The sequence below is a fragment of the Nycticebus coucang genome, chromosome 9 (assembly GCF_027406575.1).
Source record: "Nycticebus coucang isolate mNycCou1 chromosome 9, mNycCou1.pri, whole genome shotgun sequence".
Lineage (NCBI taxonomy): Eukaryota > Metazoa > Chordata > Mammalia > Primates > Lorisidae > Nycticebus > Nycticebus coucang.
Window position 1 is genome coordinate 67,912,806 of NC_069788.1, and position 13,372 is coordinate 67,926,177.

The 13,372-nt window shown below is 34.6% G+C and overlaps 1 protein-coding gene across 1 annotated transcript in view; it reads right to left on the reverse strand.

Annotated features, from left to right (window-relative positions):
- Positions 1-687: 687 nt before the first annotated feature.
- The window catches only part of TMEM170B (transmembrane protein 170B), a 39,339-nt gene continuing 26,654 nt past the window's right edge, over positions 688-13,372 (reverse strand). Inside the window, exon 3 of the mRNA XM_053603322.1 lies at positions 688-8,935. Within this exon, the coding sequence (XP_053459297.1) occupies positions 8,805-8,935 (131 nt within the window). The 3' untranslated portion in view covers positions 688-8,804. The remainder of the gene's footprint in view (positions 8,936-13,372) is intronic.

Genomic DNA, 13,372 nt, shown 5'->3' on the forward strand with positions numbered 1-13,372 from the left:
ACCACAGGTCATGGGGAAGAAAACCCCAGCTCAGCAACTACACTAGTCTGTGACCCTGAGAAGTATCTCACCTTCTCCTAACCTCAAATGCCACATCAACAGCATGGTGATAAAACACATCACTTGAGGAGTTACTTTTCATGTGAGAGGGTACATGTGGAGTGGCCAACAGCTAATAAGCTCTGACCACACAGTAGTTATTTATCACTAAAAGTGATAACATGCCTCTCAAAATAAGACCTTTCAGGAATAGATGCCCATGTGTCCCAGGATCAGTCCTCGGCAAAGCTGTGAACTAGGCCAAATTGGTCTTTACACTGCTTGCTTACCATTTCAGCACTTCTGTCAGAATCCAGAGAAAACTGGGCCAGAAAAATGGACAAAAAAGGTGCGGTGCACATCTTACAAGGGTACATGTGAAACTTAGTAAATGTAGAATGTAAATGTCTTAACACAATAACTAAGAAAATGCCAGGAAGGCTATGTTAACCAGTGCAATGAAAATGTGTCAAACGGTCTATAAAACCAGTGTATGGTGCCCCATAATTGCATTAATGTACACAGCTATGATTTAATAATAAAAAAAAGAAAAAGAAAAAGAAAAATGGACAAAAAGGGAAAGGAAGACATTTGAGCTCACAATGAATGATTTGAAAAGATATGTCACCACGAATCAAACACCCCATAAAGCTTTCAAAGACGGGTTTATTTATATATAAGTGCATGAAATTGAATACAGAAACTTTATTAAAATACTGTATATTACAAATTTTTAATCCAATAAATTCTGTGTAATGACGTTTCAGAGCTGGATTGATTCCCTTTTAACAGCTGTTTTGTGTGTGTATCAGTAGAGAGTTCACCCTGTGTAATTACAAAGAGGAGAGCCACGTGTGGCCCTCAGAGAAGGGCCTGTGAGTAGACACTGGGTCATATTGATTGTGCATGTTTTCTTTAAAGCAATGTGTTGGAACCTAGATCTTTGCTTTGTAGACCAACTTTCTGTCATCAAAAAAAACTTGCATATGTTTATTGCTGCCCTTTGAAGAAAATGAAAATGGCAAAAAATAATTTAAAATAAAATCAACATCTCTAAGGCTAACCCGATGCTTACCGCAATTAAAATACTTAAAATTCACTGAAAAATCTGTGTTCTCCAGGAAATTATGTTATATACACAGTGAGATTTGTACATGAATTGGGAAATAAAAAATTGCTTATATAAAATTAAAAATCAATAGTATACAATATTTACAGCTTGTTAGGCATTATATATAAACATAGTTCTTTTAAATAATCCTTCAAAATTAAACTGTATTATGTAAACATGCAGCACACATACTCATACAGTGTAGTTTATAGTCGTAACAGAAGCGGGAAAATTGTGTTCACATAATGTAGGGCATTTCATCAAAAATGCCTTTGTTTGTGTGTATTACCTCTCCAACTTTTATTCTTCCTGTCTTTAAGCTTCACAGTACATTTAGTATTTCTATAGTAAAAATAAATCCCTGATGGTAAACATATTTCTAAAGGTTACATAAATCTGCCCTTGTACTACAGTACAAAACTAACACTTTCACACTAGAATTTCTAGTTTACAACAAAATTAAAATTTAAAATCCCTCATTTACTTTTCTTGACTACATTTTTCCCCATTTCATACTTACTTGGAAAAAGAAAAAAATAGAGAAAAATAACATACCACATCATGAAAATACCATAATGAAAGTCACTGTCATCTTTCATAGTCAAGGGTCAAATACCGATTTACAATGAAATAGCTTTGTTTTGATTATGCTCTTCCCAAACTCTGAACTCCCAGTCACCGCTGATGTGTGCACACTCAACTCATTGGTGCCAATCCTGAATCTCCCTAAATCCACTTTGCAAAAGTATCTTAACTTTCAAGGCACTAAGGCATCATTTAGCTTTTGAAAACTGTCTGTGGTTTCATCAGTGGTCTGAGAGTTAACACAATTTGAAAGTGAGTCATAATACATATCAGAAAAACTATTTTTTGCTACCTAAATATGACATTTTAGCTAGTTAACTTTAAGATAAAGTTGATCCCCTCACCCAAGGATGACTAGGGTCAGAAGCTAATACTTATGGTAGATCATGAATTTTACCAGGTTATAAAGCTTAAAAGAAAAATACTGTGGAATTTCGTATTTGTTCACTTAAGTGTGTAGGGCTCACGCCTGAATATGGGCATTGGGGAGGGACAAAACTTTTAAAAATTCCTCCATCGTAAATGTATCCAATATCACAAACACTGAGAAGGTGTCAACAATTAGACGACCAACTCATCGAGTCCTGAAAGGAAATAATTTTTATCACTATTCAAACAAATGCCTTTATTTTGTTATCTACAGAGAAAACTTTGAAATTTGCCATCCCAAAGATACTTAATGATGATATGCAAATAACTTTAACTAAAAAAAAAAAACCCTTTCATCGTTAGTTCTCTGGAGTTAACATTCGTTTAAACAAGGACTCTAAAACAGTGGTTCTCAATCTTCCTAATGCCGCAACCCTTTAATATAGTTCCTCATGTTGTGGTGACCACGGGGAACTGCATTACGAAGGTTGACAATCACTGCTCTAAAAGAAGTGATGATTTTTAGTAATTACCAATTTATATTCAGGAGAAAAGTTATGGGATCCAGATGACAGTGCATTATAGTTCCTCTATGTATTTATGTCAAACCACTTTCCAGTTTCAGTTACATACTTAGATACATTCTGCAAAGAGGGATAAACATGTTATTTTGAGGGCAGATGTGTTTGGGTACAGTATTTAAGCTAAGAAAGCCATTTAAGAGCTTCATGCTTTCCTGACTTGCGTGTAGTATTTATTTTTCATTAAGGACCACAGCTGAAGAACCACGTTGTGTTAAGAATATCCTCTTCTAAACCAGCACTTTGAATTCTATCCACTGTACATATGCTTGTAATGTATGGTATCTGTATGGAAGGGGGAGGAAGATTTTTAAGAAAATTGCTAAATTAGTTCTCAAAATCAAGAAAGGGTTATTATGTAAAGTCAACACATACAATCAAGATAGAGAACGTGAAAATGAATCTCCTGAATGTAGGGGAAGAGATGATTATGGTTCACAGCTCAGTTCACTTAGAAATTTGAGTGCTTCCAATAATTTAATAAAGTACTAACTGGTACAGCTCCACATTTACTGAAAATGCTTGATGTACTAAGTATTATTTCCCCCAAATTCAAAGATACATTTTTAGGTAACTAATTCTGCAACCTCCTTAACAGCACTGTAGTACCTACACTCAGCGGAGGTCATTAAGTTAGGAGAGCAAACCTACCGCCACACACATGCAAAGATGCATTAAAAATAGGATTTCAGGATGTGTTGTGGTCAACAAAGCTCAGATACTAAAAAAACAGGCTTCTGTAAACATGCAGTGCACATCCTCAGACAGTGCAGTGTCTAGTTGGAACACAAGGGGGAACTGTCAGAATGTCACATAAGGTACTTCATCAAATGTGCATGGTTTTCTGTGCATTACCCCTCCAATATTTCTTCCTGTCTTTAAACTTCTCTCTGCTACGGAATGGTACCACATATTTAAAAAACGTTTCAACCTTTAATCAAATGAATACCCTGAAGTCTTCCAAGATGTTCTATAAAGGACAGCAAGAAAGATGATGAGACCAGGTGGTTACTAGTCCACTTTAAACATTGAGAATCTTGCTCCTGATTATTAAAAGAAACTGTAATTTACCCAGTTACCCAGTGAGTATTAGGAAATTTCTCTGCAATCTAAGTCTACTGGAATTTTTCTTCAGTAACTGTCCACATTCTCTCATCATAGGAACAAGCAATGACGGAAGAGATTTTAAGATTTTCTGGGAGGAAGTTTTGTACTATCAAAAGGAAAGAAGTTTGAAAATATTTTGAAAACTACTCTTAGCATCTTGTTACTCCCTGAATCACAAAATAGACTTCGGTGAAAAATAACGGTGTTTCTTTATAAATTAATAAAAAGCAAACAAAATAACGACGACTAGGGCTTATGCACCTTTGATCCATGGAGGGAAGGACTTGGTTTTCCTACCGTCCTGGCACCACACTATGGCACCAGCTGCCCAGGGGTAGCCGAAGAGAGGAGGAGAGAAGGACTGTCCATCTTACTCACTTTTCCATCCCTACATAAACGAGGATCATCTGCATGTAAGAGCAATCCAGTGCCTGCTGGGTGAACGCGCCTGAGGTGAGCAGGACAAGGTAAAGGAGGAGATGCTAGCCACCTCTACCCTCTTCCTATTTCAACCCCTGGCAAACAGAACTCGTACCTGAATCCTGCTCGCTCTGGCCATTTACACCACCACCAACTCCCAAAAGGATTCTCAGATAAACAACTGCTGATTTTAAAAATAAACGAGTGGAGAGGATGTGAATCGAAGGAACCAAGGTTATAGAGAATATTTTTGGTTTCCTTCTTAAAATATATTCAGGAAAAAATATGAAAATGGAAGAAAATAGGTGAATTTTATAAGAATATGTTCAACTGGTATTATAGTAGCAAATTTTTAGAAAAATTCTAGTGACTATCTGGATCATTTATTGTCAAACACCGCTTTGCCATTCACACAACATCTCGAATAATTTTCACAATAACTGAAGTCTCACATTTTGCAGAATATGAACTGAAACTCAGGTTAAATGATTTGCTCAAAATTAAAAAGCTAACAAGTGACAGAGACTGAATTCAAATTTACATCACTAGCTTAGAGTCTAATATTCTCTTTACTATGTCAGAGCAACGATATCTCAGTTACTGAAAGTCCATTTAGTAGACCAGGAAAATCAGAATTTGCAGGTAAAACAGAGGATGAGAACTCTCAACTAGAATGAGGAAGCAAAAAGTTACCCTAACTATTCTAAGATTTAAAATACAACTTGCTGGTTCTTGAAGGACTTTAGGGCAGAAATTCCATCTTGGTCATTCTTGTACACACTATAGAAGATATTTAGTATAGCAATTTGTATACAATAGCCCCTAAAACTGTTACAAAATTGAATTAGTCAGCATGCGTCTGTTAGCTGGGGCATGCTGACATGGCAGCCCCACTCTCCTCATCTTAATTAGAGGTTTGCTAAAGAGCTTTTCTGACAACATTCTTTGATTTTTAATTAACCCCTTTCCTTGTATCACACATATCTAATATATGCAGACCAGCTTATTTATTTCTTCTCATTTAAAGTACAAACAAAACCCTTATAATTTGGGGGGCAGTAGAAATGTACGCTGCAAATACTAAGAAAGTATGTTGGGTAACAAACTATAACACTGTTTGGTAAACCGTAAGACCTAAAATAATAATAAGTTGCAAGCACAGAAGATAGCCATCATTCTAGGCAACCAATGGAACTGTTGCCATGATGCGGATTACTTGTACCTCCTTCTTTTAAAGGTTTTAAGAATTATTTGCAGTTTATATGAGGGCCCTGACTAACTCTGATTTATGGACATTTTTAGTCAGTATGTTAAATGATAATTAGTTTGGGCATACAAAAGCTCCTTCTTTGGAGAACAGATTTCACTATCATCAACATTCACTGAACATTTTTAAAATAAAGGAGTGTCAACTGTATAGGATTTCCCTCTTCCTTTCTATACTGTCACAGAGAACATATCCTACTAAGTCACATACAAATTTTAAGAAAGTGTAAACTAAATATTTCAATAAGGGCTTTTGTCATGTCCTAAACAAGAGTCTCTAGCTAAGTCAAGAAAATCATCCTAGCTGGGTGCAGTGGCTCACACCTGTAATCCTAGCACTCTGGGAGGCTGAGACAGGTGGATTGCTGGAAGTCAGGAGTTTAAGACCAGCCTGAGCAAGAGTGAGACCCCATCTCTAAAAGAAACTAGCCAGGAGTTGTGGTGGGTGCCTATATAGTCCCAGCTACTCAGGAGGCTGAGACAAGAGGATCACTTGATCTCAAGAGTTGGAGGCTGCTGTGAGCTATGACGCCAGAGCACTCTATCAAGGGCAACATAGTGAGACCAAAGAAAGAAAAGAAAGGAAAGAAAGGAAGGAAGAAAAGAAAGAAAAAAGGAAAATTTCCCCAAATTCCAAATTCTCAAGCATCCATTCAACTGAACAAATATATCAAATTCTCCACTAAGAATATGAGCGTGTTCATTGAACAAAAGCTTTCCAGTTAGACTATATTCATATATAGCAGCTCTCTATATATGTATATAATGATATATATAATGTGTGTATATATATCATTAAACATTTCTTATTCTATAGGAAAACTAACTTTTAAAAAATCTCAGCATATAAATAGCTATTAAGACAATTTCATAAATTCACACTATTCAACTGCACTTGAAAACTTCAAAAGAGTGACAGTTGTAAAAATATCAATGGAAATAAGTGAAAACAGCAAAGAAACTAAAAATGCCCCCTAAAATTCAAAGCATACACACACCCAACTCATAATATAAAGCAATTTGATAACTGCAGGACACCCTAAAACTATTAACCTTTCGATTATACTTCTAGAGCCACGGTTCTCAACCTGTGTAGGTCGTGACCCCTTTTAACTGTATAAAAGGTTCACAGCAATAGGAAGGTTGAGAACCACTATTCCGAAGTATATTCATACTCTTTCATTCTAGAGTAAAAACAAGAGTTTAAATTTCTTTGGTCCATGCATTCACACATTTAATGTGTACAAGTTATTTTCTGGTTAATTCTGGATTATGATCACATGTTCCATATTACCTTACCACAACTTTTTTAAACCATAAAATAGCCATATGTTAAAATAAATATTCATTCTGTAGATCTGAAATAATTTCCACATGTTATTGGTAATTTCCTTGCAAGAATAAGAATGCTTTAAATTATTGACAGAATAGCCAAAGTAAAGGAGAAAACAGAATTCAAGTCTAACAGAAAAGAAGAAATCAAATTGACATGGAAAAATTATGCCTAATTTAATTTGTGAAAACATATGGAATATAAATAACACATGAAAATAATTTCAGGCATAATAAAAAGAATCAATTTTAAGATTTACTTCAAAGATCCATACATAGTTTGCTCATAGGTATTTTTTTTTAAGAGAAAAACAAATTTCAAGCCACAATCTTAGTAAATCCACCCCCAAAGTGGCTTCCATACTGGTAAAAGTACCTTTCCTCATCTCCTCATTGGTAACCATTTGGCAGAGAAATAGTATGGGTAACGAAGATCTAAATTTGAATAACACCAAGCAGACACTGTTATACCAAATTAGGTTAAACACTGAGGCTAAGGTGTCACATTATTTTGGGGGATTGTCCCCTCTTTATTTGAGACAGCATTAAAGAAACAAAAAGAAAATCTCATTAGGGGATCGATTCAGCCAGGATCTGTGTTACCCCTACACTTCCTGCACTCTTACAACTGTATTGCCAAAACTTCTCAAAATTTTTTATGCAAAAGACATTTCCATTTTTAACAAATGCCGTCATAGATTCTTCTAGTAAACCTAAATCATAACTTGTAAACTTGAATAAACTTAATAGTATAAATCAAGCACTGAACAACTGAAATAAAAAATGCAAGTTCAGTACTATATCGATATGCTGAGAGTAAATGCCAAATTTTAAAATAATTTATTATAGTCCCCAATTTTTACTTAGCAAAATTATGATGCTGCCACACATCCAAAGTAACATTATTTATTACTCTTCCTACATAACTTACTTATTACTTACCTACAAGTGAGGCTTTTTATTTCCAGAGCCTAATTTAGGCCACTCACTAAAAATAGTTCATACTCCAGAATGAAAGACTGTTTATGTTTTGTCAAAAATCAAGATAATGCAACAAGTAATATAATCCCACTGAGATACTAGTTAAAAAGATGTTTTCTCCATGAGATACAAGGCCAAAACTCTCTTTAGAAGGGTCTAAGAATGTAACATGCATTTCAGACCTTTTTCTTATAAAATTTATGGAAAATTTTCAAATTACATTTTCATGACACACAAACTACAATCAATGTGTGTGACCCATAGTTTTTGAATTCATATAAATAGAACATTTATGCATGAGGAAAACTATTAAAAGGGTGTTATTTAAGTTAGTGTAAAGTACGAACCCTTACAGATCTACTTTGAGTCCTTAAAACAGTTTAGTCTTCCATGAAGACGACTATTATTTTCCATATAAATTAAATAATAATGCCTAAACATTTTAAAGCCCTAAATCCCAGAACACTCAACATTAAAAATCAAATAATTTCTCTCATAGTAAACGATTCAATATTTAGCACTCATAGGGGATTTAGTGTTACAAAACAAAAGTTTTACTACATCATCTGAATTCATGTCAAAGATGTTCACAGCACTCATCTACATCTACACTTGCGAATTGTCACATGATCAATGTCAACAAAAAGAAAAGAGTTTGGCACATACATCAATCCCTCAAAATGTCCCTGTAACTTAACACAACACGGTTAAGAACGATGGTTTCAACACCAATGTTAACCTGATAGGCAGCTAAACAAGGTGCTTTTTCTTGTAGCTTCACAATAGAGTCTAAGTGCACCTTGCCTGGGACAGAGGCACGTAAGGTGCAGTGTGGTAGTGCAATCACTTGAACACCAGAGGGCAATCTTTCCACACAGCTCAAGGTCTTCCTCAGCTTTGACCCGCTCGGTCCGCATTCTTGCACAATTTCATTTCTACTTGTTAACCATGCCATTTTCAGGGAATCTGTACATCTGTTTCCTTAGGTGAAGTAAGACATTCCCACAGAAACCTCAAAGCGTAGCGAGGATCCTTGAGAAGGAGATGATTATTGTCAGTACAGTCTGTCCAACTCCCCATACCAGCGCTTCCAAAGGGGCCATGTTCTTCCCTGCGACTCTGTAAATGCCCGCGACTGCTGCACCTAAGGGGACACAGAGGGGCGAGAAGGAAAGTCACTGTGCACGCTGCACGGCTGTAACTTAATCTCTTTCCATTTTATCAAAAGTATAAGTCATCATTCATGGCATTTTGTAAATTTTCTATGAGAAAGTTTCCATGTGATTGATAAAAGTTATACTTTACCTTATCACATTTGACCACTTAATTGAAAAACAGACTTCTATCCAAAATATAAGTATGCGGCATGCTCACAGTACACACGGCATACTTGATACAAAATACGTTCATAAAAAATGAGTAATTTCGGGTGGTGCCTGTGGCTCAGTGAGTAGGGCGCTGGCCCCATATACGGAGGGTGGCGGTGCAAACCCGGCCCCGGCCAAACTGCAACCAAAAAATAGCCGGGCGTTGTGGTGGGTGCCTGTAGTCCCAGCTGCTCGGGAGGCTGAGGCAAGAGAATCACCTATGCCCAAGAGCTGGAGGTTGCTGTGAGCTGTGATGCCACTGCACTCTACCAAGGACGATAAAGTGAAACTGTATCTCTAACAACAAGGACAACAACGACAAAAAAGAATAAGTTCATTATTGTCATCTCTCACTTCAACATTCAACTGGCTAGACCTCATCAGCATTTTTATAAACAAATTTTAACACGTTGATAATTATAAATGATAATGCAGAAAAATGACAATTTAATGTAATTTCTAAATTAACAAAAATCTTACAATTAAAGGTATCTTTTCTGAGTAAAATGAATTAAGTCTTAAAAGTCATGTAAAATAAAAGAGTATTTGACTAATTCATTCCACAATCTACCATATAACATAATTAATTAAATTATTAATGAAGCATATAACTCTAACATAGGACTAGTATTGTGACATGTAATAAAAATGGAAGATGAATTTGACATCTATTTTAGGAAAATTTTTAGATAATGTATACTTCCCAGCAGGAGAGAATCTCAGAATTATAAGGAACTTCAGAGACCATCTGATGCGACACTTCATCTTTATACAGTTTATATAATGACGTGGTATCTAAGTGGCAAATTTTAAAAGTGTATTCATAAATCACAAAGAAAGAAATACGTAAGTTATGTCATTTCACAGCCTGAGATAGCCTCAAATGATTTCCCTAAAAAACTGTCTACACATCCTAGAAGGGTTACATGCTTCATTAAAAAATTCAATTGACTATTTTATATGGTAGGCTATGAAATAAATTAGTCAAATATTCTTATATTTTACATCACATTTAAGAATTCATTTTACTCAGAAGAGATACCCTTAAGATTTCTGTTAATTTAGAAAGTATATAATTTAGTAAAGAACATAAGAAAAATAACAGGAATAAGTTATCCAAAGATAGTAAATTGACAATTACTTGACTTTATTCATAAAAATTAGCTGTTTATAATTTTTATTTATTAATTTTTAAAAATGTGCTGATCATTAACTGTTTGTATTTCACTCAAAATCTCCCAAATAAAAGCTACTATAGTCTTCTATAAGATATATAAACAGGAAAAGCAAATTATTAAACTAAACCAAGATCTTTCACATGTTTTAAAATGAAAGGAAATTAAAATGTATTTACCACATACTATGTATCTTGCTAGGAACTGTACAAATACTATCTTATTTAAATATCATACCACCCCTCAGTATTATCCCCTAACATAAAGTTACAGCTCAGGCAATACAGTCAGTATAAGAGCTGGGATCTCAATCTAGGCTAGTCTGGCTATAAATGCGCAAATCTTTTTACCATTTTAGATTTATGCTAAGTGAAAAAGAGAACAAGGAACTCAGAAAATAATAAAGTAGCCAATAATCTCAACATCAAATAAAACTCCAAGTGGCACCAACATTTACTTAATCAAGTAATAAACTCACTTGGTCACATATCTAAATTTTAGAATTACATGACATTCTTCAAAAACTTTAAAGATAATACATCTTGTTTATTAACAGAAATATATTAAAATAAACCTGAGAAATACTCTGTTTTTCTTTGGATTCACCCTAGATTTCCATGACTATTTTCAATTTGAAAAAACAATTTGGCCTCTATCTCTCCAACACTAAATTTTCAATCATGATCCAAGAAGGGAAAAATCAAAGCAATTACTTGCTCAGGGCTGCCTGGAAAGTGGCAAATAAATCTGTCAATTCAAACTTCCCATGCTTACCTCAGTTAAGAGCACGGGTTTTAGAGCTAGATTGGTGGATGAAAATCCACTGCTTAGCTACTGTGTTTCACTGGACAATCACTTAACCTCCTTCATCTCCCCAACTGTAAAATGGGTGGGCATAAAGATTAAGATATAATCTTAAAATAGCAGATAGTCCTCAAAAAATTTTGGCCAGTAGTTGTATTAGCAGTAAATGGTAAAGATAATTCCAATCAGTGATTACTCATTCAATAAAGAGTAAGCTAAAGCCATTTGAAAGAAATAAAAGCTATTCCCCAAAATAAATTTCAGATGGATTAAAGAACAAAATGTTAAAAAGAAAACTACAAACGTAAACTTTAAAATATAAAAGAATTACAGGCCAGGCACAGTAGCTCACACCTATAATCCCAGCACTTTCAGAGGCCAAGGTAGGAGGATCACTTGAGGCCAGGAGTTGAAGATCAGTCTGAGCAAAATAGCAAGAACCTATTTCTACAAAAAATTTAAAAATTGGCCTGCTGTGGTGGTGTACACCTGTAGTCCCAGCTTCTTGTGAGGCTGAGGCAGGATGATTTCTTGAGCCCAGGAGTCCAAGGCCATGGTGAGCTATGATTGCACTATTGCACTCCAGCCTGAACAACAGAGCAAGACTCTGTTTCAAAAAAAGAAAAACAAAATAAAATAGAATATGTTTACAATCCTACAAAAAGACATCTTAAGACCACAAAAGAAGAGCAAAAACCATAATAATTGATGTCAAGGGACATACTAGAAAAATATTTGCTATGTTTACAACAAACATTAGTATCCAAAATATAGATGCATATAAACATATAATCAATATAGCATATTTTTGTAATCAAAAATAAACAAAACACATGTTCATCAGTTGGGTAATGGCTACACTATACAAAGTCCATACCATGGACTCCATATAATTTCAAAAGGAAAATGTAAATCTGTATGAAATGACATAGAAAAAACTTAAGACATATTTATACAAAAAAGCATAAAACAATATATATTTAGTACTAGCACATTTGTACATATGTATATGTGCGTGAGTTGGTATGTATATATGTATGTATGAATGTGGTACATACGCAAAAATCTGGGATCTATATTCATACTGAAAATAGGAATTACTTTGGGAAAAAGCACTGGTTTGGAAGTACTAGCCAAAAGAGACTTTCTTTTACCCACAATGTCTTTAATGCTTTAACACAATGAATAGTCATGTATTACTTATGTAATTAAAATAAATTTTAAAAATCTAACTTAATTTCTACATCTAACTTGCCTAAACTTAGCTACAATTCCAAGAAAATTTTATTCTAAAGGCTAGAATATCTTTTAATACTAGTTTTTAAACAATATATATTTGTATACAATAACAGTTCAATTAATTCTTGATTTAAAATAGCAGGGCATAAATGTATTTATAGCAGAGAATACATACATTCCCTTGTATGTAGCTATAACTTATGCTCACTGCTGTACAGAATTCTAAGTATGAATGTATCACAACTTATTTGGCCCTTCTACTGCTGATGACATTTCTTTGTTTCCAATCCTTTATGGTCATAACCACTGTTCCTGTGAATGTTCTTGTTCATAACACATGCAGTCAAGAGTTTCTCCACCATTTATAGGTAAAAGTGGAATTGCCAGGCCCTAGGGTATGGGCATTTTAACTTTAGGAAGCAATATCAAATTGTTTTTCCAGAATAGTTGTCCTAATTTATATTCTACTTACACTATACCCACAGAAGCAGGTGGTATCTTTTTTTGTTGTTTCTAATTTTTGCCAATCTGGTGGATAAGAAATGTTATTTGTCACTCTGATTAATTTGTAATTCCTTGATAATTAATGTGATGGAGATTTTCTTCACAGTGGACTGGGCATTAGGGTTTCTACTATGAAATGCTTGCCAAGTCTTTTGTCTGTTTTTCTATTATCTTTTACTATTTGATTGACAATTTTTTTAGTTTGGATATTAACCTTTTTGTGTTTATTTATGTTACCAAATATCGTCTCCCAATCTGTGCCTTAGTTTCCACTCTAAAGCATGAAGAAGGCAGAAGTGGGGTAGCGTGCTGGGACTACATGACACACATGAAACTGTTCCTGGAAATAATGTCAAACATAATGAACGAGAAATAAAGCGTGACGCCAACAGTATTAAGGGGCGAGAGAAGATGGGCACAGTAAGTAGAGAAAGCACTACAACTGAGCTGCTTTAAAAATGTGTGAAATACATAAACCTACAAGGACAAAGG